Source organism: Argentina silus (assembly GCF_951799395.1).
Source record: "Argentina silus genome assembly, chromosome: Y".
Taxonomy (NCBI): Eukaryota; Metazoa; Chordata; class Actinopteri; order Argentiniformes; family Argentinidae; genus Argentina; species Argentina silus.
In genome coordinates, this window is record NC_139654.1 from 25,899,939 (window position 1) to 25,927,811 (window position 27,873).

The 27,873-nt window shown below is 42.1% G+C and overlaps 1 protein-coding gene and 1 pseudogene across 2 annotated transcripts; one reads left to right on the top strand and one right to left on the bottom strand.

Annotated features, from left to right (window-relative positions):
* LOC310824039 (cullin-5-like) lies at positions 1–27,540 on the top strand (the record flags this gene model as incomplete). Its single annotated transcript, XM_083696932.1, is given in 22 exon segments — positions 1–48; positions 2,634–2,693; positions 3,187–3,384; positions 5,404–5,483; positions 5,711–5,810; positions 6,703–6,879; positions 7,104–7,245; positions 7,590–7,735; positions 9,235–9,315; positions 9,425–9,518; positions 9,642–9,772; positions 9,876–9,983; positions 10,191–10,255; positions 10,327–10,459; positions 20,945–21,076; positions 21,156–21,175; positions 21,177–21,277; positions 22,968–23,143; positions 25,283–25,444; positions 25,637–25,755; positions 26,977–27,100; positions 27,346–27,540. Coding segments are annotated over 22 exon segments (2,592 nt in total).
* Positions 15,405–16,326, bottom strand: LOC310823658 (phosphatidylinositol 3,4,5-trisphosphate 3-phosphatase and dual-specificity protein phosphatase PTEN-like; annotated as a pseudogene). The gene has a single exon. The product of its transcript is annotated as a phosphatidylinositol 3,4,5-trisphosphate 3-phosphatase and dual-specificity protein phosphatase PTEN-like (transcript).
* Positions 27,541–27,873: the final 333 nt, after the last annotated feature.

Below are 27,873 nucleotides of genomic sequence, written 5' to 3' on the forward strand. Positions count from 1 at the left end.
ATGGGTCAAGAAAAGACAGTCAGCAGTCGTATAGTCTCAGGTCTGGAGGTGAGCGAGCTACATGGCAACACATTCATAGCCCTCCCAGTGGCTTACACCCAGAAGACCATGCCTGTCACAAAACAAAACATCCCAAACCCGAATGATCTAAGTGGCCATACCTCAAAAATGTCAAACTCTACAACATAGATGCTGACATTGGCTTGTTGATTGGCACTGATGCGCCGATGGTAATGGAACCCTGGCAGATCATCTACAGCCAAGAAGAGGGTTCATATGCAGTAAAGACCTTGCTTGGCTGGGTGGTTAATGGTCCAAAGAAAAAGGCAACAGTAATCACTCAATCTTTGGCAACAGGATTTCATTGGTCAACCTTCATGAGCTACTGGTCTCACAGTACAACATCGATTTCAATGAAAAATCATATGAAGACACAAAGGGAATGTCTATAGAAGACAAACAGTTCATGAAGATTGGTGAAGACTCAACCAAGATTGTGGATGGACACTACAGTCTCAGGTTACCGCTCAGGAGAGATGATGTTTCACTGCCTGATAATTGTCATGTTGCTGAGCAGTGTCTTTCCAACCTAAAAAAAAAAGGTTAAAAAGGAATGAGGCATTTCATGATGAATTCAATGAATTCCTCACTGATGTCAATGACAAAGGCTACACTGAGACAGTGTCACAGGGGCAGCTGAGGCGTAAAAATGGAAGAGTCGGGTATATACCTCACCATGGGGTGTACCACCCCAAGAAAGGAAAACTCAGAGTTGTTTTTGACTGTGGAGCATATTTCAATGGCACCTCACTCAACTCCGAACTACTTCAAGGTCCTGACTTAACCAATCGTCTCATAGGGGTATTCACCAGATTCCGCCAGGAGCCAATCGGAATGATGGCTGACCTTCAAGCAATGTTTCACCAAGTGAAGGTTTCTGAAGAGGATGTTGATTTCCTGAGATTCCTGTGGTGGCCTGGGGGTGATGTAAGTCTTACTCCTGTAGAGTATCGTATGACGGTGCACCTTTTTGGGGCTGTGTCATCACCCAGCTGCGCTAACTATGTGCTCAGAAGAACAGCTGAAGATAACAGAAAACACTTTAGACCTGAAGTGATTGACACAATCTTGAATAACTTCTATGTTGATGACTGCTTAAGGTCTTTATCTACAGAGGATGATGCCATTCTGCTCATCACAGAACTCACAGCTGCTTGCCAGAGAGGAGGTTTCCACCTCTCCAAATGGATAACTAACAGCCGTCTTGTGCTTGCCTCCATTCCCGAAGTAGAGAGAGCTAAGGAGGTGAAAGAGCTCAATGTGGACAGAAATAGACTCCCAACCGAAAGAGCACTTGGGGTGCAATGATGTGTGGAAAATGACAACTTTACATTTAATGTCACCATCAAGCCACAGCCACACACTTGGAGAGGGATACTGTCTATGGTAAGCTCTATCTACGACCCCTTAGGGCAGGCATGTCCAAAGTCCGGCCAAATTTCCACTGGCCCGCAGTCTCTGTCATAAAATCTATTATATGCGGCCCGCCAGCACTGTTGACCAGAGTATAAAATACGTGCGTACAAAAAAGCTATTTTATATTTCACCAGAAGATGGCAGCATATCTATGGCGCACACTGGCCGCTTGACCCTTGAGTGACCCTTTCCTGCCAATTTCCAAAATGACGAGTGTAACTAAGAAAAGGAAAGTTGACTGTGAGGGCCGCCGCTTCCAGGACAAGTGGAAATTGGAGTATTTTTTCACTGAAATACGAAACAACTGTGTCTGCCTAATTTGTCAAGAGACTGTGTCTGTTTTCAAGGAATTCAATGTCAAGAGACACTACCAGACGAAACATGCTAGCTTATATGACAAGCTAACTGCGAAACGCAGCGAAAAATTGAAGCAACTGGAAGCTGTTTTAACGTCACAGCAGCGCTTTTTCACAAGAGCCCGCGAGTCAAATGAAAATACTACAAAGGCGAGCTACGAGGTGGCAACGCTGATTGCCAAGCACTGCAAACCTTTTACCGAGGGTGAATTTATCAAAGACTGCGTGATGAAAATGGTGGAGAAAATCTGTCCTGAGAAGAAGCAAGAGTTTGCCAATGTTTGCCTGGCTCGTAACACGGTGGCAAGGAGAATTGAAGACATTTCATCTGATATTAAGAGACAGCTTGGGGCCAGAGGAGTGGAGTTTGACTTTTTTTCGTTAGCTTGCGACGAAAGCACGGACGCATCGGACACCGCTCAGTTACTGATTTTTTTGAGAGGAGTGGACAATGAAATGAACGTGACTGAAGAGCTACTTGACCTCCAGAGCCTTAAGGGCCAAACAAGAGGAACAGATTTATTTGTTTCTGTTTGTTCCGCCGTTGATGACATGGAACTACCATGGAATAAAGTCACTGGAATTATTATGGATGGCGCACCTGCCATGGCTGGCGACCGAAGTGGATTATAAACCCTAGTCTGTAACAAAGTCAGCGAAGAAGGAGGTAAAGCTATAAAACTCCATTGTATTATTCACCAACAAGTTCTCTGCGCCAAACATCTAAAATATGACCATGTTATGAAACCAGTGATAAAGGCTATTAATTATATTCGCTCCAAAGCCCTGTGCCACCGCCAGTTTCAACAGTTTCTGCTCGACATCCAGGCTGAATACGGAGATGTTGTGTATCACAACGACGTAAGATGGCTCAGTCGGGGGTCTGCACTGCAGCGCTTCTACTCTCTTAGGGGGGAAATCGAACAATTCTTGGCAAATAGGGAACAACCGATGCCAGAACTATCCGATCCTGTTTGGCTGGCTGATTTGGGGTTTTTAGTTGATACAACACGGCATCTGAACACGCTGAACACTAGCCTTCAGGGGCAAAATGCAGTGGTAAGCGAACTGTATTCATACATCAAAGCCTTTAGAACCAAGCTGCAACTCTTCCAAAGGCACCTGTCACAAACGCAGCCCAATACCACACATTTCCCAGCGCTGCAGGAAATAATGTCCAGTTTTCCACAGAACAATATCAGTGCGCAAACGAAGGAGGTATGCAGCAGACGTCTCATCTCTGGCTGAGGAGTTTCAACAACGCTTTCGGGATTTCGCAGCTATTGAAAAGGAGATCACGCTTTTTTCCTCTCCTTTCTCTGTGCAACCTGATGATGCTCCGGACCACCTGCAGCTGGAGCTCATTGAGCTGCAGTGTGACCCAGAGTGGCGCAGCCGGCACCAACAGCTCTCTCTTGTCAACTTTTACCGCCAGCTTGATAAAGGCAGGTTCCAAGAGATTCGGACATTTGCTAAAAAAATGCTGAGTTTGTTTGGCTCGACATATCTGTGCGAGAAGACATTCTCGGTTATGAACTTTAACAAGAACCGCGTGAGGACAAGACTAAGTGACTCTCACCTGCGTGACATCTTGCGCATCAAAACCACTGTCTTTGAGCCAGACCTGGCCTATTTAATGCAGTCGAGATCTCAGTGTCACCCATCACATTAGTGCAGGCAAGGCAAGTTATTTGTTTTTGTCGTCTGAGATGAATACATTCCAAAATCTCAGTGAATTATTTTTTTGTGATGACCAAAGCCACAGTTTTGAATATCCACTGAGTCTTATGGCCCTCAATGTTTTGCACTTCTGAATAAGATAACTGTTATGTCATATGTTTTGAATTTAAAAGTTTACAGTGAACATTTAATAGTGAATAATGTTTCAAATTAACCTAAGTTGTTCTATGTTTAAGCTTCTTGAAAGTAATTTTTTTTTACTCAGACTGCTTTTCTTCATTTTATGTAGCCTTTAAATTTGAAAGGCAGACTGCTTTTGGTAAAACTTGTTAATTTGTGTGCCATGTGAAGAAATGAAAAGTATGCCATTTCCAATAAAAATGTCATAAAATAGTTTATTTGCATTTATTGTTAATGGTTCAAAGAATTTCAGGCTGAAGGTCGGCCCTCGCACATTTTCACCTCACCAAATCTGGCCCTCTTTGCAAAAAGTTTGGACACCCCTGGTCTAGGAGCAACAACAGCTCAGCCGCAAAGCGGTAGGCCACACAAGCTCACAGGACAGGACCGCCGTGTGCTGAAGTGTGTAAAAATCGCCTGTCCTCGGTTGCAACACTCATTACAGAGGTCCAAACTGCTTCTGGAAGCAACGTCAGCACAAGAACTATTCGTTGGGAGCTTCATGAAATGGGTTTCCATGGCCGAGCAGCCGCACACAAGCCTAACATCACCATGTGCAATGCCAAGCGTCGGTTGGAGTGGTGTAAAGCACACCGCCATTGGACTCTGGAGCAGTGGAAATGCGTTCTCTGGAGCGATGAATCACGCTTCACTTTTTGGCAGTCTGACAGACGAATCTGGGTTTGGCGGATGCCAGGAGAACGCTACCTGCCCGAATGCGTAGTGCCAAGTTTGGTGGAGGAGGAATAATTGTCTGGGGCTGTTTTTCATGGTTTGGGCTAAGCCCCTTAGTTCCAGTGGAGGGAAATCTTAATGCTACAGCATACAATGACATTCTAGAGAATTGTATGCTTCCAACTTTGTGGAAGTTTGGGGAAGGCCCTTTCCTGTTTCAGCGTGACAATGCCCTGTGCACAAAGCGAGGTCCATAATGACATGGTTTGCCAAGTTTAGTGTGGAAGAACTTGACTGGCCTGCACAGAGCCCTGACCTCAACCCCATCGAATACCTTTGGGATGAATTGGAACACAGCCTGCGAGCCAGGCCTTGAATGGGAGCGAATCCCCACAGCCATGTTCCAAATAACAATAAATTATAATTATTTTTATTGAATGTTTTACTTTTAGTATGTCTTGTCTTATCTGTTGTGCCTGGGCACTTTATCTGTCTCACCGTGGGAGAGTGAGAAACGTCCTCTCGATTCCTTTGTATGTCTTGACGTGAAGAATTGACATTAAAGCCACTTTGACTTTGACTTTGAAAATCTAGTGGAAAGCCTTCCCAGAAGAGTGGAGGCTGTTATAGCTGCAAAGGGGGGACCAACTCCATATTAATGGCCATGGTTTCGGAATGAGATGTTCAACAAGCACATATGGGTGTGATGTTCGGGTGTCCACATACTTTTGGTCATGTAGTGTACATTTATTTCGCAGGTTATTTGCACCCCCTGTCACAGTTCAACACTGCAACCCATATCCTTTTATTCTGCTAATGGCTCCAAGATGTTTTGATTTTCATAATGAAGGAAATGTGTGATAGGCCTAATCATCACAACCTTGATCAAAACTATCATAAGATCTGAGACACCACTGACAGCAATGCAAAATGGCTAGGCCAACATGCAGGCCTACTTCTCACACTCTTATCTCTCCCCCACCTCCCTCTTCCTATAGAATAAAACTCAGTTTGAGGATGAGTGGGACCTGATGAGTGGGACCTGATGCGGCTCATCGTTCTCAAGCTGCTGAGACAGGAGTCAGTCAACAAGCAGCAATGGTTCGACCTATTCTCGTAAGTCCAACTCCTCCCATTCTCTTTTTTTCTTGCTCTCTCTTACACACTGTCTTTTTCTCTCTCTCAAAAATACACACCTGCCTCTTCTCCTAAGAGCACAGAAGTCAAAGTTTGACTTTTGGACCTATGCACAGTCTAATCACATTCATGCATCAAATACTAATATAGCACACTCTCCTCCATGAATACACACACACTGTCTCTCTTACTATTGTCACGTGTAGAGATGTCAATGCAGTATGTTTATGGGACGATAAGGGCTCAGCTAAGATCCACCAGGCCCTCAAAGAGGACATCCTAGACTTCATCAAACAAGCTCAGGCTGTAAGTGTGTGGTGTGTGTGTGCGCGCGCCTGCGTAAGAGAATGCTGTTAGAGACAAAAACAGATCAGTTCAGCAGTTATGATAATGGTGGCATGTTTTTTTTTTTTCTTTTTTTTTTCTTTTTTACAAAGTTCCTTTTTAGCCCAGTTTTCATAAGAAAACAATGGCAAAAAGATGCTGATAAGGCCAAAATCAATATTGACCTGAATATATGCCGATACTGATATTTATGTAAAAGGACGATAATATCGGTGCTCCGAGATAATCTCACTGAACACTTTATTAGGAACACTATACTAATACTGGGTAGGGCTTCCCTTTGCTCTCAAAAACAGCCTCAATTCTTTGTGGCATTGATTCCACAATATGTTGGAAACATTCCTTTGAGATTCTGGTCCATGATGACATGATTGCATCACTCAATTCCTGCAGATTTTTCAGGTGCACTTTCAAGCTGTGATTCTCCCGTTCTACCACATCCCAAAGGTGTTCTATTGGATTCAGATCCGGCGACTGGGAAGGCCACTGAAGAACACTGAACTCATTGTCATGTTCATGACACCAGTTTGAGACGACTGTTGCTTTGTGACATGGTGCATTATCATGCTGGATGTAGCCATTAGAAGATGGGTAAATTGTGGCCATGAAAGGATGCACATGGTCAGCAACAATACTCAAATAGGTTGTGGCATTCAAGCAATGATTGATTGGTATTAACTGGCCCAAAGTGTGCCAAGAAAACATTCCCCACACCATTACACCACCTCCACCATGAGACTGTGTACAGGTGTTCTGAATAAAGTGCTCTGTGAGTGTATCTGTAGTGCTCTAGCCCTAACCTCTTACCCATGACCCCTCTGTGTGACCTCTGAACTGTGTATTACCATGGCAGCGGGTGCTTAATCACCAGGACGATGCAGCTCTGTTAAAGGCCTACATCGTAGAGTGGAGGAAGTTCTTCACCCAGTGTGACATCTTACCCAAGCCCTTCTGCCAGCTGGAGATCACACTCATGGGCAAACAGGGGAGCAACCAGAAGTCAAACGTGGAGGACAGCATTGTCAGAAAGGTGAGAGAGATCACACTCCAGAGAAGGAAGAGAGGTGTAGGCCTCATTCATAAAGGTGGTAAAGGTGGAAAGAAGAAGGAGGAGGAAGGGAAAGGAAATTCTGATTGATTTGAGTCATAACAAGGAAGGATAGATGAGGAGGGAGTGTGAGCAAGGCTAGAATGAGGTGAATTACACCAAGCTCATTTTGTTGATTTGGCTCTCTGTCCCCTCCCACTCTCTAGCTGATGTTGGATACGTGGAATGAGTCTATCTTCTCCAACATAAAGAGTCGTCTTCAGGACAGTGCTATGAAGCTGGTACATGCTGAGAGACTGGAAGAGGCCTTCGACTCACAGCTAGTCATAGGAGTGCGAGAGTCCTACGGTGAGACACATTATTTACATTTTTGACATTTATCCAAAGCCACTTACAAGTACATTTGTCAAAAGTAAATGAATCATCTATATGTCAGTCATCATAAGAAAAATCTATGCTAGGACCAGGGGCCATTGGCAGTCACAATGCTAGAAGAAGGAAGGATTTTTTATTTTTTTTATTTTATTTTATGTAAAGGAGCTGTACAGAGGGGTAGTGGGGGGTTAAGAGGTATTTAGGAGGGACAGTCAAGATGTAGCCTGAGGAGATGGGTCTTCAGTCTACAGCGGAAGATGGGTAGTGAGACACACGCACACACAGACGATAAATTCTCTCTCTGTCTGTCTCTGTAGTAAACCTGTGTTCTAACCCAGAGGATAAGCTGCAGATCTACAGGGACAACTTTGAGAAGGCCTATCTTGACTCAACTAAGAGGTTCTACAGAACCCAGGCCCCGTCATACCTGCAACAGAATGGAGTCCAGAACTACATGAAATATGTGAGGGAGAGAATCTTTGTTTTATCTATATTGTGTGTATGGCTGGGACAATGTCTTTCTCTGAGTGTGTGTGTGGTGTTTGGCTCATGCATGTGTCTGAGAATTATGAAAGAGTATTTTCATAGACTGTTGGTGTACAGTCATGGCCAAAAATATTGGCACCCCTGCACTTCTTTCAGATAATGCACCACTTCTCCCAGAAAATTGTTGCAATTACAAATGCTTTGGTATTCACGTTTATTTATTTTGTTTGCATTAGCACAACACAAAAAAAGCAGAGAAAAAAAGCCAAATCTGATGTCATTCCACATAGAATTCCAAAAATGGACTGGACAAAATTATTGACACCCTCAACTTAATATTTGGTAGCACACCCTTTGGAAAAAATAACTGAAATCAATCGCTTCCTGTAACCATGAATGAGTTTCTTACACCTCTCTACTGGAATTTTGGACCACTCTTCTTTTGTCAACTGCTCCAGGTCTCTCAGTTTTGAAGGGTGCCTTCTCCCAACTGCAATTTTGAGATCTCTTCACAGGATTTCTATGGGATTTAGATCTGGACTCATTGCTGGCCACTTCAGAACTCTCCACCGCTTTGTCTTAAACCATTTCTGACACTGGGCCCTACATTGTGCTCCAAAATGTTTTGGTCGTCTTCAGATTTCATGATGCCATGCACACAGTCAAGGCATCCGGTGCCAGAAGCAGCAAAGCAACCCCAAATCTGTGAACCTCCACCATGTTTGACTGTAGGGACCGTGTTCTTTTCTTTTAAGGCTTCATTTCATTTTCTGTAAACGGTACAATGATGTGCATTACCAAAAAGCTCTATTTTGGTCTCATCTGTCCACAGGATGTTCTCCCTTGGTCCTACCATAGTGTCCCATTTCATTCAGATGGCGACGGATAGTGCGAGCTGACACTGTTGTACCCTGTGTCTGCAGGTCAGCTTGAATTTGTTTGGAAGTTGATCGAGGTTCTTTATCCACCATTCGAACAATCCTTCGTTGCAATCTTCCATACATTTTTCTCTTCCGCCCACGTCCAGGGAGGTTAGCTACAGTGCCATGGGCTGTGAACTTCTTGATGACGTTGCGCACAGTGGACACAGGAACATGAAGATCTCTGGAGATGGATTTGTAGATTGTGCATGCTTTTCCACAATTTTGGTTCTCAAATCCTCTGACAATTCTTTGCTCTTCTTTCTTTTCTCCATGCTCAGTGTGGTACACACAACACAAAGGTTGAGTCAACTTTTCTCCATTTAAACTGATTGCAAGTGTGATTTCTATATTGCCAGCACCTGTTACTTGCCACAGGTGAGTTTAAATACAAATTAAATGAGCATCACATGCTTGAAATCCAATTATTCATTTTGAAAAAGTGCCAATAATTTTGTCCAGTCCATAGTTCTATGTGGAATGATATTAGATTTGGCGTTATCTGAAAGAATTGCAGGGGTGCCAATATTTTTGGCCGTGACTGTGTGTCTTGCAGGCAGACGCAAAACTGAGAGAAGAGGAAAAGAGAGCAGTTCGATACTTGGAGACACGTCGTGAATGTAACTCTGTTCAAGCAGTAAGTAGGATAACAGTCAAACTCTAGGCGCATGCCATTTATGCACGTTCACCAGTCCTTTGCTCTACTGATAGTTCTCAGATTGTGGAATGTTTTCTCTCTCTCCCAGTTTATGGAATGTTGTGTGAACACTTTGGTGACATCATTCAAAGAGACCATTCTGGCGGAATGTCCGGGGATGATCAAACGTAATGAAACAGACAGTGAGTACAGCAAAAATACCTCTGTCCCAACCTTCGCCATGAAATGGAGTAAGGAAGGATGCATTCAAAACTATTTGGGCCCACAGTATGTGGTGTGTAAAGCCTATCCCCTTCCCCCTGTAGAGCTGCATATGATGTTCTCTCTGATGGATAAAGTTCCTAGCGGGATTGAGCCCATGCTAAAAGACCTAGAGGATCATATCATCAATGCTGGACTAGCAGACATGGTGGCTGCAGCTGAGACCATCACTTCTGTATGTACTGTACACACACACACTACTTTTGTGATTTTAAGCTCATTGAAGTTTGTTTTAAGCGTGTTTTCATAGTTATTGTATGTACTACCTGTGTGTGCAGGACTCAGAGAAGTACGTGGAACAGCTGTTGACTCTGTTTAACCGCTTCAGTAAACTGGTGAATGAGGCCTTTCATGACGACCCTCACTTCCTCACCGCCAGGGACAAGGTCAGTGTATCTCTCACACAACAGACCAACAAATTGGATTCAGTCAAACATATTTATATATCACTGTACCGCTTTTGTGTCTGATCATCAGAATGCATTCTCCATTTTAATGTTGTTAGGATTGGACCTTAGTCTCCAATGGTTGATCGTTTCTTTTTTTCTTTTCTTTTTTTTTCTTTTTTACTGATTCAATGCGTTCCTCCCCAGGCTTACAAAGCTGTTGTCAACGATGCTACCATATTTAAGCTGGAGCTGCCGCAGAAACAGAAGGGGTGAGAGAAGTGTGTCTGTGTGTTAATGTGTGTGTCAATGTGTGTGTTAATGTGTGTGTATATCTCCTCAGGGTTGGTCTAAAGACGCAGCCGGAGTCTAAGTCTCCTGCGTTGCTGGCTAACTACTGTGACATGCTGCTGAGAAAAACTCCTCTTAGCAAGAAACTCACATCAGAGGAGAGAGAACTCAAACTCAAAGAAGTGGTGAGGAGGGTTAGGAAAGACCAAAACTCATGGTCAGTGTGATCGTTCATGTATCAGGGTTTTGATTTGTTCTGTCTGCTTCTCTTCGATTTTCACCAGACAGGGTCCTGAGAGAATATAGTATTCACCTTCTGTCAAAAGGTGATGACGTCACGTGAATTTAATCATCAAAAATAATACTTGAAAATTATAAGTCCCGCCCCTTTGGGGCGGATGTGGTGGGTGTTGATGCTTGCACAATGAGACGTTGGTGAGAGGCCAAGGTGTTCTGCTGTTTGTGAAATTAGATTTAGGAACATGACAGTTTTATGGGGTGGGTGTTGATGCTTGCACAAGGAGACGTTGGTGAGAGGCCAAGGTGTTCTGCTGTTTGTGAAATTAGATTTAGGAACTTGACAGTTTTTTGAGGATGTGGTCACCCCCATAGGATATAGAACCGTTAGAATGGTTGGATTAGGGGCCTTTTCTCTTTCTAGGAATCCAGGGGCCCTGAACTGGCTGAAGACCAACCAAGGGCCAGCTAAAGTTTGTCACTGATAAGTGCTGTGTGATGTGTTGTGATGACTTCATGCCGCATACATACATCTATGTCAAAATTGCATATGAGGCTTAAAATAAAAGCTCAATACTGAGGGTTAAAATGTGCAATTAAAAAAGAAAAAAAATGCTACTCTAGTGGTAGTAATGTGTTCAATAATGAAGAATAAAAATAAGTGTTCAATAATGAAGAATAAAATGGGGAATTAAAAAATGGTTAAATTTTTAAAAATGTTTAGTTTCAAACATCAGGAGGTGCATTCCCCTATGTGGACATATACACTTTCGAAAAAGAATCTGAGAATCTTCTGAGAATCTATTCATCAGAATTCGAAAGATTGAAGGGTCACATCCTGGAATTCATCCGCTACATGCATTCTGTGCACGACAATCATTTTTACGGAATAAAAAATGTTAAAGGATTCCTTGGCTGTGCATACCTCTGTGTTCACTGTCACACGGGGTATAGCCGAGAAGGTGGACACTTCTGCGAAAAAGCTTGCAACGTCTGTCTTTCAGACTGTAAACAACAAGCTGCATTTCAAAAAGTCCGTTGTAATGATTGCAATCGTAACTGTTCAAATAGTGTATGTTAATAGGATGCATAAAGTGTGCAGATGGCGCCCAAAAGCTGAAAAGATGGCGAGCAATTGTCAAATAAATAAAAAATGCCTTAAATGTGGATTTACATACCGTATAAACCTCACAGACTCTAAACCCCATGTCTGTACAATTCAAGTTTGTAACATCTGTAAACAACCCCTTCAGACCGCTAAACCGCCACCTTCATCATCTGTTCAGACTTCTGAAGAAGTGTCTGAGTGCGTAGATATTCATCAATGTTACATGCAACCTAAACCTCGTGTAGCAGAGGAGGAGATTAATCAGAAGCTGGTATTTTATGATTTTGAATCAAGCCAGACAACAGGAACACATATCCCTGTCTATGTGGCTACACAATCCTTGCAAGGGGATAGATGGGGTGCACAGGGCCCTGATTGTGCTCTAGAGTTTTTAACGTATTACCGTCAAAAAGAATTCAAAGGCACAGTGTTCTTAGCACATTATAGCAAAGGTTATGACAGTTATCTAATTTTAGATGCTTATGTAAAACAGGGGATAACACCGTTCGTCATAGCCCAAGCGAGTAAAATCATACTCATTATAGATAGACAATTCCGGCTCAAATTCAGTGACACATATTCCGTCATCCCCATCCCCTTAAGACAGTTTCCAAAAGGACAGTTTCTAAACGGAAGCAAAAAAGGGATATTTCCCTCATAAAATGACCGATTATTCAAACATGTTAAATAACTACAAAGGTCGGTACCCTGCTGCTGAAATGTACGGGTGTGATGAGATGTCTGTAGAGCAGAGAAACAGTTTATTTAAGTGGTATAACACAGTAAAAGATCAGGAATTTGACTTTTTAACCGAGTTAAAGGCTTATTGTCAGAATGATGTGGAGATTTTAGCCGAAGGTGCCACCAATTTCCGCAATGAATTTATAAAGACAACTCGATGCGACCCTTTTGAGAGCGTGACAATTGCGTCAGCTGCTTTAGCTGTTTTTCAAACTTGTGTTTTTCTTAATCAAAAACACAATCGCATTACCCGATGCTAACAACTACAGACGACAATTCAAGGCATATTCCCATGCTTCGATACAGTGGCTTGAGTATCTAGCGTCTTCACGCGGCATTGACATTGAACATGCATTAACACCGCAAGGTGAACGTTGTTTTGGTCCTCTTCATGTCGATGGATTTGCCGTGATAAAGGGTGTGAAAACAGCATTAGAATTCTATGGCTGTTATTTTCATGGTTGGCCGACTTGTTATAACCCTCATGACATATCACCGCTTACAGGATCAGAGTTTGGGGTGATGTACTCTGACACCATGAAAAGGCTAACTCGGTTAGAAACAGAGTTTAAGCTGAAAACAGAGGTTATATGGGAACATACATGGAATTCGATGAAACAACAGCAACCTTCTGTTAAATTGTTCCTAGAGAGATACCAGGAGCCGAGCCCTTTAAATCCCCGGGCCGCGCTATTCGGAGGAAGAACAGAGGCCATATGCTTAAGGCATATTGTTGAACAGGGTCAGACCATTCAATATGTCGATTTTACCAGCTTATATCCGTACTGTAATGCAGAGTTTGAATATCCAATTGGCCACCCGGTTATAATCAGAAAAGATTTTAAACCGGTTGAAAATTACTATGGCTTCATACATGCTAAAGTTCACCCGCCGAGTGACCCTCATAAAATTGAGTACAACGCAGCCAAGCGTCAGATCGCAAAACTTTTACTTAATTCCCTCTGGGGAAAAATGGCTCAAAGATCTAATCAACTTACAACCAGCATAGTGAAAGAACCCAGAGAGTTTTTTCAGTACCTCTTTAGCAGTAAGTATGATATAAGCCAGTTCCATTTCATAAATAATGATGTTGCAATCATTCAATGGCGTCATAATTCCAGGGGTGTCTTACCACCCGGTGAATCAAATATTTTTTTAGCTGCGTTTACGACAGCATATGCGAGAGGTGAATTATACAAACAGTTACATTTATTGCAAGAGCGAGTCCTATACTATGACACCGACTCAATCGTTTACCTCTCTACCCCTGAGGATCTTTATACCCCTCCGACAGGCAATTATTTAGTTGATTTGACATCGGAATTAGCGGCTGATGATTATATTTGTGCGTGGACAGCAGCGGGGCCAAAATCCTACGGCTTTCTCACCCTGCAAGGAAAGGTGTGTTTGAAAGTCAAAGGTTTTATCCAGAATTATGAAAATTGTAAAAAACTTAACTTTAATAATTTGACTGATCTGGTAGAAGACTATATTATAGATCCTAACACGCGACGCGAGATCCTTGCCCGTTACAATAGAATTAAACGTGATATCAAAGCTTTTTCGCTCACTAATAAACAACAACTGCTCAACTTTTCAGTTGTTTTTGATAAGAGACGCCTTCTCCCCTCAGGTAGAACACTGCCGTTTGGTTACTGAGTTGTTATTACCTGTTATCACCTGTTATTACCTAGGTTCACAATAGACTGTGTTCACAATATTACCGGGTGTTTTCTATAGTTCTGTAGGAACATTATTTGAAAAAATGTATTCTACAATGTATCCTAATGGTGTTTTATTGTATTTGAAAAATGTATTCTACGATGTATCTGTAGTTAATAAACTTAGATGAAGAAAGGAAGCTGCAGAGGTCCGGATGAGTCAGTTTAATCGTCTTTAATTAATCATAACTTCATCGTTACAATCCACGGCCAGATGTGGGGGTTCCTATACAGTCAATGATGTCCCCTCTTCCTAGTCTAGCCGTTCAGTCTTATATACAGAACAGCATGCTTTATCTTCCAGATTTGGGCATTGAGCATGGAATCCCTAGGCGCGTTACTCTAAACATTTTCAACCTATACTATGGTGATGTTCATAGCCTTAACCAAATAAGGCTATACCCGAACAGGGGCCCGGAGCAGGGGTTTTAGGGGTGCCCAGAGAATCTGAAAGGGGGGGGGTGTCAGCTGGTAGTGTCTAAGCCGGAAGAAGATCCAACAGTTTGGGTAAAAGTTAATGGTCATTCATTAGAAATGATGGTTGATTTTGGAGCATCATTTACCTGTATCTAGCCACAAGACACTATACACTCCAATAAAGTTGAGACGCAAGGTCAACTTATCACGAGACACAAGCTTGAGGAGCACATGCCATCAAGGCTGTATAGTCCTACTTGCATATTAGACTATACTTTTGAGCTATTGACCAATACAACTATTTTCGATTGCTACATTCCTAGCGCTAATAGATTATACACCTATCATGGCCTCCATCACCCAGTCGTCTGACCCTGAGATCCCAGACAACCACAAAGAGAGCTGGATAATTCTGTATCTATTCGTCTGGAGGATTTTGTGTCAAATCGCGGGATCTGTGGGGGATGCTCAAAAATTGTTCCGTTCCCACCTGATGTGGTATCTGAAGTTTTCAGGTGATGGGAATTCTCAAGTCTTGGTTCTGCCATCCTGGTAGGTTGGTGATGGGCTGTTTCCTTACCCCATCTCAGTCGTGCTCCTGAGCGGATTCAGATAAAAGTGAATCAAAATATGTTTAGCTAAGTTTCGCAAAGTATTCTCTTTCTATGTCTCAAGATGAGCAACATATAGCCTACTTAAAAAAGTTAGATTTAACTTTGAAACATTCACTATTGCTAAACTTAAAGTCAAAGTTCTGAATGGCAACACTTGTTACTTCTCAAATGATTCGTCAGAGCTATTGTAGCTAACTATCTATTTCAGTGCTGCTAGAAATCGTCGTCTTTTCCAAGTTGGAGCTTCGTCGTCACAACAGTGTCCAGTGTGCTATGGATTGTCCTAAATAAACTACACGTTCCTGGCAATATTGCAATCAAGTCTTCTGAGAGGCCTTGTGTCCTTTTTCATCATCTTGTTCTGCTTGTGGAAGAACTCCGCTTTGATGTCTCCACAGACAGGCAGTGGCTGGGGGAGCTCAAAGTACATACGCTTGTCCTCTCGCCTTGTGTGCACTGGGTTGGACGTGTGGATCTTTGACTTTTAGTTGATAAACCACAAACTGCGGATCCCAATGCCAATTCCCTGTCTTGAAGCCCTGAGGAATCGGGTCACTCCTGTTTTTAATGGTACTGTCCCTGCAGGTGCCTCCACTAAACATGGGGAGCGTCTCAAACACCATTTTGTGAAAGAGCAGAGCGATGGGCTTGTACTCTAGCTGGTTCTTCAGAAGGTAGCTGTAGTAGTACACATAGCGTCGCTGGCTTGGGATTGTGACTCCCTTCTTGTCTCTTGTCCGCACTTCCCCGTAGAAGTCGAGTGCTTCCTGTGCCTCCAGGAACTTCCCTCGGTGGAGGAGATAGGCGCAGATCATGACGCCGGTGCGGCCCTTCCCTGCCTTGCAGTGGATGGCTGCCACATGATGGTCATCCTCGCTTAGCCACTGGTCCAGGTCTTCACAGAATGGCTTGATTAGCTCCAGCTGAGGCGGGTTGTGGTCTTCAAAGGGGTACTGTGCAACTCTGCAGTTAAACTTCGCGGTGTCGTAATGTCGCTTGGCGCAAAGATTATATATCTTGTAATGATTTTTGTGTTTTGAGTCCAGAAACCGTACTATATCGTCTATATTGTTTCTGTAGACACCCTCAAGTCTTTCTGCAGGAAAGCCCATAGCAATTATATTCGGATAAATATAGGTCATGTCCAAGTCAAACTCATCTTCCTGGTATCTCCTTTTGTTTTGGCTGACAATTTCCTTTATTATTGCAGCCATATCTGTGACAGGAGTCCTTAAGGTATTGAGTTTAAGAGAGAGTATTGTTGCCTTTGTACGAAACGCTGCCAATATGTTTCTCCCTCGCAATCCCGTTGGTGTCACCACTAGCTAATGCTAGTTAGCCGGAGAGCTGTCGTTGACAGCTAGCTAGTACAGTAGCTAGCTAGAATGGCTGCTCCTGCTGCTGGGTCATAAAGGAGGGCCTTACTCCGTTCCACCACAGGCCCGGCTTCACAGATCCCGCGATTTGACACAAAATCCTCCAGACGAATAGATACAGAATTATCCAGCTCTCTTTGTGGTTGTCTGGGATCTCAGGGTCAGACGACTGGGTGATGGAGGCCATGATAGGTGTATAATCTATTAGCGCTAGGAATGTAGCAATCGAAAATAGTTGTATTGGTCAATAGCTCAAAAGTATAGTCTAATATGCAAGTAGGACTCTACAGCCTTGATGGCATGTGCTCCTCAAGCTTGTGTCTCGTGATAAGTTGACCTTGCGTCTCAACTTTATTGGAGTGTATAGTGTCTTGTGGCTAGATACAGGTAAATGATGCTCCAAAATCAACCATCATTTCTAATGAATGACCATTAACTTTTACCCAAACTGTTGGATCTTCTTCCGGCTTAGACACTACCAGCTGACACCCCCCCCCTTTCAGATTCTCTGGGCACCCCTAAAACCCCTGCTCCGGGCCCCTGTTCGGGTATAGCCTTATTTGGTTAAGGCTATGAACATCACCATAGTATAGGTTGAAAATGTTTAGAGTAACGCGCCTAGGGATTCCATGCTCAATGCCCAAATCTGGAAGATAAAGCATGCTGTTCTGTATATAAGACTGAACGGCTAGACTAGGAAGAGGGGACATCATTGACTGTATAGGAACCCCCACATCTGGCCGTGGATTGTAACGATGAAGTTATGATTAATTAAAGACGATTAAACTGACTCATCCGGACCTCTGCAGCTTCCTTTCTTCATCTAAGTTTATTAACTACAGATACATCGTAGAATACATTTTTCAAATACAATAAAACACCATTAGGATACATTGTAGAATACATTTTTTCAAATAATGTTCCTACAGAACTATAGAAAACACCCGGTAATATTGTGAACACAGTCTATTGTGAACCTAGGTAATAACAGGTGATAACAGGTAATAACAACTCAGTAACCAAACGGCAGTGTTCTACCTGAGGGGAGAAGGCGTCTCTTATCAAAAACAACTGAAAAGTTGAGCAGTTGTTGTTTATTAGTGAGCGAAAAAGCTTTGATATCACGTTTAATTCTATTGTAACGGGCAAGGATCTCGCGTCGCGTGTTAGGATCTATAATATAGTCTTCTACCAGATCAGTCAAATTATTAAAGTTAAGTTTTTTACAATTTTCATAATTCTGGATAAAACCTTTGACTTTCAAACACACCTTTCCTTGCAGGGTGAGAAAGCCGTAGGATTTTGGCCCCGCTGCTGTCCACGCACAAATATAATCATCAGCCGCTAATTCCGATGTCAAATCAACTAAATAATTGCCTGTCGGAGGGGTATAAAGATCCTCAGGGGTAGAGAGGTAAACGATTGAGTCGGTGTCATAGTATAGGACTCGCTCTTGCAATAAATGTAACTGTTTGTATAATTCACCTCTCGCATATGCTGTCGTAAACGCAGCTAAAAAAATATTTGATTCACCGGGTGGTAAGACACCCCTGGAATTATGACGCCATTGAATGATTGCAACATCATTATTTATGAAATGGAACTGGCTTATATCATACTTACTGCTAAAGAGGTACTGAAAAAACTCTCTGGGTTCTTTCACTATGCTGGTTGTAAGTTGATTAGATCTTTGAGCCATTTTTCCCCAGAGGGAATTAAGTAAAAGTTTTGCGATCTGACGCTTGGCTGCGTTGTACTCAATTTTATGAGGGTCACTCGGCGGGTGAACTTTAGCATGTATGAAGCCATAGTAATTTTCAACCGGTTTAAAATCTTTTCTGATTATAACCGGGTGGCCAATTGGATATTCAAACTCTGCATTACAGTACGGATATAAGCTGGTAAAATCGACATATTGAATGGTCTGACCCTGTTCAACAATATGCCTTAAGCATATGGCCTCTGTTCTTCCTCCGAATAGCGCGGCCCGGGGATTTAAAGGGCTCGGCTCCTGGTATCTCTCTAGGAACAATTTAACAGAAGGTTGCTGTTGTTTCATCGAATTCCATGTATGTTCCCATATAACCTCTGTTTTCAGCTTAAACTCTGTTTCTAACCGAGTTAGCCTTTTCATGGTGTCAGAGTACATCACCCCAAACTCTGATCCTGTAAGCGGTGATATGTCATGAGGGTTATAACAAGTCGGCCAACCATGAAAATAACAGCCATAGAATTCTAATGCTGTTTTCACACCCTTTATCACGGCAAATCCATCGACATGAAGAGGACCAAAACAACGTTCACCTTGCGGTGTTAATGCATGTTCAATGTCAATGCCGCGTGAAGACGCTAGATACTCAAGCCACTGTATCGAAGCATGGGAATATGCCTTGAATTGTCGTCTGTAGTTGTTAGCATCGGGTAATGCGATTGTGTTTTTGATTAAGAAAAACACAAGTTTGAAAAACAGCTAAAGCAGCTGACGCAATTGTCACGCTCTCAAAAGGGTCGCATCGAGTTGTCTTTATAAATTCATTGCGGAAATTGGTGGCACCTTCGGCTAAAATCTCCACATCATTCTGACAATAAGCCTTTAACTCGGTTAAAAAGTCAAATTCCTGATCTTTTACTGTGTTATACCGACCTTTGTAGTTATTTAACATGTTTGAATAATCGGTCATTTTATGAGGGAAATATCCCTTTTTTGCTTCCGTTTAGAAACTGTCCTTTTGGAAACTGTCTTAAGGGGATGGGGATGACGGAATATGTGTCACTGAATTTGAGCCGGAATTGTCTATCTATAATGAGTATGATTTTACTCGCTTGGGCTATGACGAACGGTGTTATCCCCTGTTTTACATAAGCATCTAAAATTAGATAACTGTCATAACCTTTGCTATAATGTGCTAAGAACACTGTGCCTTTGAATTCTTTTTGACGGTAATACGTTAAAAACTCTAGAGCACAATCAGGGCCCTGTGCACCCCATCTATCCCCTTGCAAGGATTGTGTAGCCACATAGACAGGGATATGTGTTCCTGTTGTCTGGCTTGATTCAAAATCATAAAATACCAGCTTCTGATTAATCTCCTCCTCTGCTACACGAGGTTTAGGTTGCATGTAACATTGATGAATATCTACGCACTCAGACACTTCTTCAGAAGTCTGAACAGATGATGAAGGTGGCGGTTTAGCGGTCTGAAGGGGTTGTTTACAGATGTTACAAACTTGAATTGTACAGACATGGGGTTTAGAGTCTGTGAGGTTTATACGGTATGTAAATCCACATTTAAGGCATTTTTTATTTATTTGACAATTGCTCGCCATCTTTTCAGCTTTTGGGCGCCATCTGCACACTTTATGCATCCTATTAACATACACTATTTGAACAGTTACGATTGCAATCATTACAACGGACTTTTTGAAATGCAGCTTGTTGTTTACAGTCTGAAAGACAGACGTTGCAAGCTTTTTCGCAGAAGTGTCCACCTTCTCGGCTATACCCCGTGTGACAGTGAACACAGAGGTATGCACAGCCAAGGAATCCTTTAACATTTTTTATTCCGTAAAAATGATTGTCGTGCACAGAATGCATGTAGCGGATGAATTCCAGGATGTGACCCTTCAATCTTTCGAATTCTGATGAATAGATTCTCAGAAGATTCTCAGATTCTTTTTCGAAAGTGTATATGTCCACATAGGGGAATGCACCTCCTGATGTTTGAAACTAAACATTTTTAAAAATTTAACCATTTTTTAATTCCCCATTTTATTCTTCATTATTGAACACATTACTACCACTAGAGTAGCAACCTAACCATTTTTTTTTTTTTTTCTTTTTTAATTGCACATTTTAACCCTCAGTATTGAGCTTTTATTTTAAGCCTCATATGCAATTTTGACATAGATGTATGTATGCGGCATGAAGTCATCACAACACATCACACAGCACTTATCAGTGACAAACTTTAGCTGGCCCTTGGTTGGTCTTCAGCCAGTTCAGGGCCCCTGGATTCCTAGAAAGAGAAAAGGCCCCTAATCCAACCATTCTAACGGTTCTATATCCTATGGGGGTGACCACATCCTCAAAAAACTGTCAAGTTCCTAAATCTAATTTCACAAACAGCAGAACACCTTGGCCTCTCACCAACGTCTCCTTGTGCAAGCATCAACACCCACCCCATAAAACTGTCATGTTCCTAAATCTAATTTCACAAACAGCAGAACACCTTGGCCTCTCACCAACGTCTCATTGTGCAAGCATCAACACCCACCACATCCGCCCCAAAGGGGCGGGACTTATAATTTTCAAGTATTATTTTTGATGATTAAATTCATGTGACGTCATCACCTTTTGACAGAAGGTGAATACTATATTCCCCCCCCCCCCCCTCCTTCTCCTCTTCTCCGCCTCTCTCTCCCTCCTCATTCCTCTCCCCCCCTGTCTCTCTCTTCGCTTCTTGTGTTGAAGTATGTGCAGAATAAAGATGTGTTCATGCGTTACCACAAAGCTCACCTCACCCGACGTCTGATACTGGATATTTCAGCAGACAGTGAGATTGAGGAGAACATGGTGGAATGGCTCAGGGTGACAGACGCTCACACAAATGCTCGCAAGCACATACCTCTACCATTAGAGATTTAGGAGAACATCTCTCCCTTTGTAGGAGGTGGGTATGCCTGCTGACTGTCAATAAGCTGGCCAGGATGTTCCAGGACATAAAGGTGTCAGAGGATCTCAACCAGGTCTTCAAGGATATGCACAAGCACAACAGGCTAGCATTGCCAGGTAAGACACACACTGTTGTGCATACAGATGGAGACAATGCAGCCAACTGATATACTGTATAAACTCAGCCACGCTATGAACTGTTTCAGATAAAACCAGCTCTTACGTTGAACCATCTGACAAGACAACAAGTTGTCTCAATCAGAAAGAGACTAACATCCAGGTCACATGCTGCATGTGTTCAAAATAATGGCAGTGTGATTAAAAAAGTGAGTAAAGCTCAAAATCCTTAAAAAGGAATATTAGGCTGTTCAAAAAAATAGCAGTGTCTGCATTTTTCTTTACAAACTCAAACATTTACTGTATAAACTGAAAAATGCTTGAAGATTTAGCTTTCCTGTGAATCACTGAACTAATATTTAGTTGTATAACCTCTGTTTCTGAGAACTGCTGCACATCTGTGTTGCATGGAGTCGACCAACTTCTGGCACCTGTGAACAGGTATTCCAGCCCAGGACGATTGGACTACATTCCACAATTCCTCTGCATTTCTTGGTTTTGCCTCAGAAACAGCATTTTTTATGTCACCTCACAAGTTTTCTATTGGATTAAGGTCCGGGGATTGGGCTGGCCACTCCATAATGTTAATCTTGTTGGTCTGGAACCAAGATGCTGCTCGCTTACTGGTGTGTTTGGGGTCGTTGTCTTGTTGAAACACCCATTTCAAGGGCATTTCCTCTTCGGCATAAGGCAACATGACCTCTTCAAGTATTTTGATGTATCCAAACTGATCCATGATCCCTGGTATGCGATAAATAGGCCCGACACCATAGTATGAGAAACATCCCCATATCATGATGCTTGCGCCACCATGCTTCACTGTCTTCACAGTGTACTGTGGCTTGAATTCAGTGTTTGGGGGTCGTCTGACAAACTGTCTGCGGCCCCTAGACCCAAAAAGAACAATCTTGCTTTCATCAGTCCACAAAATGTTGCGCCATTTCTCTTTAGGCCAGTCAATGTGTTCTTTGGCAAATTGTAACCTCTTCAGCACATGTCGTTTTTTCAACAATGGGACTTTGCGGGGGCTTCTTGCCCATAGCTTGGCTTCACATAGGCGTCTTCTAATTGTTACAGTACTCACAGGTAACTTTAGACCATTGGCTGAGTCTTTGCCATTTTGGCTATTCTTCGATCCATTCGCATGGTAGTTTTCCGTTTTCTTCCACGTCTTTCTGGTTTTGGTTGCCATTTTAAAGCATTTGAGATCATTTTAGCTGAGCAGCCTATCATTTTCTGCACTTCTTTATATGATTCCCCTCTCCAATCAACTTTTTCATCAAAGTACGCTGTTCTTCTAAACAATGTCTGGAACGACCCATTTTACTCAGATTTTCAGAGAGAAATGCACTATAAACAGCATGTACAACATTTGCTGCCTTCGTCCTTAAATAAGGGCCACTTGTGTGACACCTGTTTTTTCACAGAATGAATGACCTCACTAAGTGAACTCCACACTGCTATTATTTTGAACACGTCCTTTTCAATTAATGCATGCATGTCATGACTGTTGGGTCTGTTGGTTTTCTATTACTCTACTACACCTACTAGTAAATTATTTGCCATGTAGAAATATAATTTCTACCAAAAACAGTGATTGATCTGGTTAGTGATGTTGGACTGCTATTATTTTGAACACAACTGTAATTAGTACACAAGAACATAAAAAAAAAGTCTGCATTGTCTTCAGCAGACAGTGTGAATGTAAAGATCCTGAATGCGGGAGCATGGTCTCGCAGCAGTGAGAAGGTGTTTGTGTCGCTACCCACTGAACTGGAGGACCTCATACCAGAGGTAGAGGACTTCTACAAAAGAAACCACAGTGGACGCAAACTACACTGGCACCACCTCATGTCCAATGGCATTGTGAGTAGAGAGTACACACAGTCTCATTATATACAGTGCCTATATAGTAAATTTAAAGACAAATACTAGCCATGGTAATCCCACACCTAGGGAAAAAGGTCACAAGGACACCAGATGGTCCTGGAACATCTCAGAGGGGTGAGATCAGATAAGTGGGGGTTGACTAGAGGGTATGGATGCTTTGAAGTAAAATGGTACACAGCTGTATAAACAGGATCGAGTGATCTAGGGACAGGATGGATGGGTGATAAACACAGTTGTAAACAGCCAGGACAAAAGGGCTTTAGAAAATAGCCTAGGTCAATTGATCTCTCAAGTAGACTGACCGGCGCCAAGTCAAAGGGGGAGTAGCCCCGGGATGACGAAATGTAGTTCTTGAATATTATTGGTGTATGTAAACAGGAAGGAGACGTTTGTTGAATGAAGGGTGTTGACCTATGTGAAGTCTATAAAAAGACAGGTAACGGAAGTGAAAAGTGTGTTCAACTTTGCAAACCTGACCTGGCTTCGTTCTCTGTGAATAAAGTCTCTGAATGAATCAACAGCTCTGGTTAATGGTATTTTATTTCAAAATACCATTATTTAAATTCTACTACACCTATAGAAAGTTACACCCCCTTTTCAAAATGTTCACCTTTTTTGCCCCAGAGCCTAAAATCAAGAATATATAAAATTAGGATTTTTTTGCCACCTTATTTTACACAGCCTACTCTGGACACTTTCAAAGTTAAAGAAAAAATATTGTCATTGTAAACAAGGTCTAAATGGATAAATTGACAGTTTTGCTCTGTTGTGGCTTGAGTAAAAAAACAAAAAAAACGTATGTAAAACAATGAGCATGCTTTTCGTTATAAGGGTGTGATGAATGGGTGCGCGGGATTATTCAGATTGCAATTGATCATGCAAATAACTGTTGATATACAGTGCCCTCCATAAGTATTGGAAATATGAAGCATCTTGTTTTCTTTTTAATATGCCATTTCGCTGACGCTTTTATCCAAAGCGACTTACATTGAAGTGAGTGCATACATTTTTCAGTATATATGGTCCCAGCAGGAATCCAACCCACAACCTAAGCGTTGTTATCGCCATGCTCTACCAACTGAGCCACAGAGGACCTTTTAGCTCTATACTCCAGCAGTTTAAAATCAAACAATTATTATGAGGTTAAAGAAGAGCTTCTCAGCTTCAATTTAATATTTTGTTTTTTCAGATTGGTTTCACCATTTAGAAATGACAACCCTTTTTATACATAGTACCCCTATTTCAGGGAACCAGTAGTATTGGAAAATTAACTTGACAGGTATTTCTGGTTAGTCAGGTGTGTTCCGTCACATCATTTGTGCAGGCTTAAGAGAGCTGTCAATGTCTAATATTGATTCTAGCCTTTACATTTTCCTTTGGAGTCTGCTATTGGTGTCTGTCAACATGACAACTAAAGAGTTGTCACTGCAAGTCAAGGAAGCCATTATTGGGCTGACAGTAGCTTCCTGGAAGTAGACATTTGCTGAGTTTGTAGTGACGGCTTAATCAACACTGTGTAATTGATTCCTATTCAAGTCAGAGACCCTATAAAGACAAAGATATTCATTCCAAAATCACTTTTATCCTTGCACTCATGGACTCTACAACTTACTGAGTAACAAAGTTTGCATTTGAGCTCTCTTCTGAATTTTTTTTATAAGTTATAGAATTTCTTTTTCTCTTTCACTTTGAAAGTGTCCAGTAGGCTGTGTTGATCAGTGTGGAAAAATCCTAATTTAATGTAATTCGATTATAGGCTCTGGGGCAACAAAAGGTGGACATTTTTAAAGGGGGTGTAGACTTTCTATAGGCACTGTATGCATCGAAACAAACACATGCACAGATGCAATATACAATGTGCTTTACAGGAACAATTAATAAAAACAGAGAGAGAAAAGAAAAAGACGGACAAAAACACGAGGATACAAAAGTATTACATCCATTGAAGTTTTAACAGTAAAAGCAGAGAACAAGTTGAGGACTAATATAAATAATAAGTTCAAATGTAATAAAAAGGGATGACCTTAATGACTAAAAGCCTATATATATTTAATTATATTCATGAACCCCCTCTACCGTCTCCTTTCATTCCTCCTCCCCTCTCCTCCTCCTCAGATCACCTTTAAAAACGAGGTAGGCCAGTATGATCTAGAGGTCACCACTTTCCAGCTGGCTGTGCTATTCGCCTGGAATCAGAGACCCCGGGAGCGAATCAGCTTTGAGAACCTCAAACTGGCCACTGAGCTCCCTGATGCCGAGCTACGGCGCACACTCTGGGTGAGAAACACACAACTTTTTTTTCCCAACAAATTTGATACTGCATTAGAGGAGTTTATAATTGTATGCTTCATGCTTTCCCTTCGAGGACTAGCCCAATGGTGTGCTCAAAGAGATCCTAATAATAACGTCTCTCCCCTTTCCCCCTGCTGTTTCTTACTCCTGTCTCTTTCTCACCACCCCCCTGTCCAGTCTCTGGTAGCCTTCCCTAAGCTGAAGAGGCAGGTGTTGTCCTACAAGCCTTCAGTCAGCTCTCCCAAAGACTTCACTGACAGTACCCTGTTCTGTGTCAACCAGGAGTTCTCTCTCATGTAGGCTAGTCTTCAACCCTCCCTCATCACACTACACAGCCAGCAAGATAAAAATCTTGTCATTCGCCACCATAACCATCACTCGTTAATTCATTTTCAATGATTGGCAATTCTACAAATACAACACGATAGATTGTTAACCAAAAAAAAACATTCATACAAAATTAATTATAGTGATAGCCATTTGAAAAAACTGTAAAATTGGTCATGGTGAAGAATTGAAAACAAAACACTGAAGAATAGAGGACGGGTTAAGAATAAGACACACATTTATTCCCAAGTACAACTTCAAAAGGTTACAGATATGATGCAGCGGAGTCTACACAAGTGGTCACATGACCAACCAACATAAGTTAACATTACGTTATATCTGACTCCAAAAGATATTTAATGGTTAATAATGATTGATAATGCAGTGCTCATCCCTGTGTGACAGACAATCGATCATATCCGATCCTAGATTCCATTATGAATACCCAGAATGCTATTTTACAATGCCCTCAAGTTAAGATGAATCATGAGGAGTTTATGCTCAAGCCAATACCTGAAGCCGATGACTCGAACGAAGCATGTGAACATTAGACATTAATGGGTTTACCTGGTCACGATTATGTTGTGCTGTTTTAATAGAACCTTTATCTAGCGCACAACATCACATTAATGTACATAGGAAGAATGAGAATAGAGTATCAACAAATTAACCAATTTAACAGTTTCAAAGTAACATAACTGTAGCAAACAAATGGAAGTTTAACCATACGTTTAAGGCTATGTCTGTCAAGGACAACACAGGAGAATGGTGCCCATCACAGGCCTAACCCAAAACTCAAAGGACATCTTGCTGTCCTTGTCCTTAAATATCATCCCAGCAATAGGACAAGACGTGAGAGCCAGTTGGCCTCTACTATATACATTACAATAGCAAAGGAATTGACAACAGGCAAGGCGCGATTTCTTCAGGATGTCCACCAGGCATGCTCATTCAACTGTAAATAAGTGTTCTGGGCTGGAGAGAGGGGGGCATTGATCACCATGCACACTTGGAAGATCAGACGATCATTGTCTTTGTCTCAGCCACATTTAAAACAAATAGCTGGCACCACCAAATCCATCTACAATAGCTTTGCTTACATTATTTAATACTTCAGACCAGAGTTAAATATTGACGAGCAAATTGTAGTTTAATGGGATGCTGAGTATGTTGGTCTCTCTGTTTCAAAGTAAAAATTCCAAGGTCCAGAAAAGGGGAAAGATTAATCTGATTGGTCGACTGCAGCTGACCACAGAGCGAATGAGAGAGGAGGAGAACGAGGGCATCGTTCAGCTTAGAATATTAAGAACTCAGGTATGTGGAGAGAACTTTCAAGCTATGGGTCTATGGCTCCTGTGATGTTTAGAATAAGAGAGATTCACATGGTTGAACACACAATCTTACATTTTTTCGACTTAAAAAAGGGTCACAACCTTCTCAACAGCTCACCTCACAACTTCTATTGCACTGAACCCATCTACCTCCCTTTTTTTCCTCTCTCCTCCTCTTCCCTTTCACCCATGCCTGCTTCTCCATCTTCCTTTTCCTTCCTCTTTCAGGAGGCCATCATCCAGATCATGAAGATGAGGAAGCATATTAATAATGCCCAGCTGCAGACACAGCTGGTGGAGATCCTCAAGAACATGTTCCTGCCACAGAAGAAGATGATCAAGGAGCAGATCGAGTGGCTCATCGAGCACAAATACATAAAACGAGATGAGACTGATATTAACACCTTTATATACATGGCATAGCACTGAAGCTCTCCTTTACCTGCCCTCTACACATGAAACACAGATGAGGAAGGAGGAGTGGTTCTCTCAGGATGAGAAGGAAGGAAGATGAAGACATAGTTGTTTCGGAGGGGGCTGTCCAGTTGGTTGGAGTGGCATGTGGCATATTTGGGCAGGCAGACAGGGAGTTGTGTCTGTGATGTCCCCCAGTGCTGGAGGAAAGAACAGCTTGTGAGACTCAGTCTCAGCTCAGAATAGTGACATTAAAACTATCCTTGCCTTGCCTTACCTTTGTTACAGTGAAACAGGAGAGGAACCAGGGGAGGACTAACGGACTAGTGAATATCAATTTGG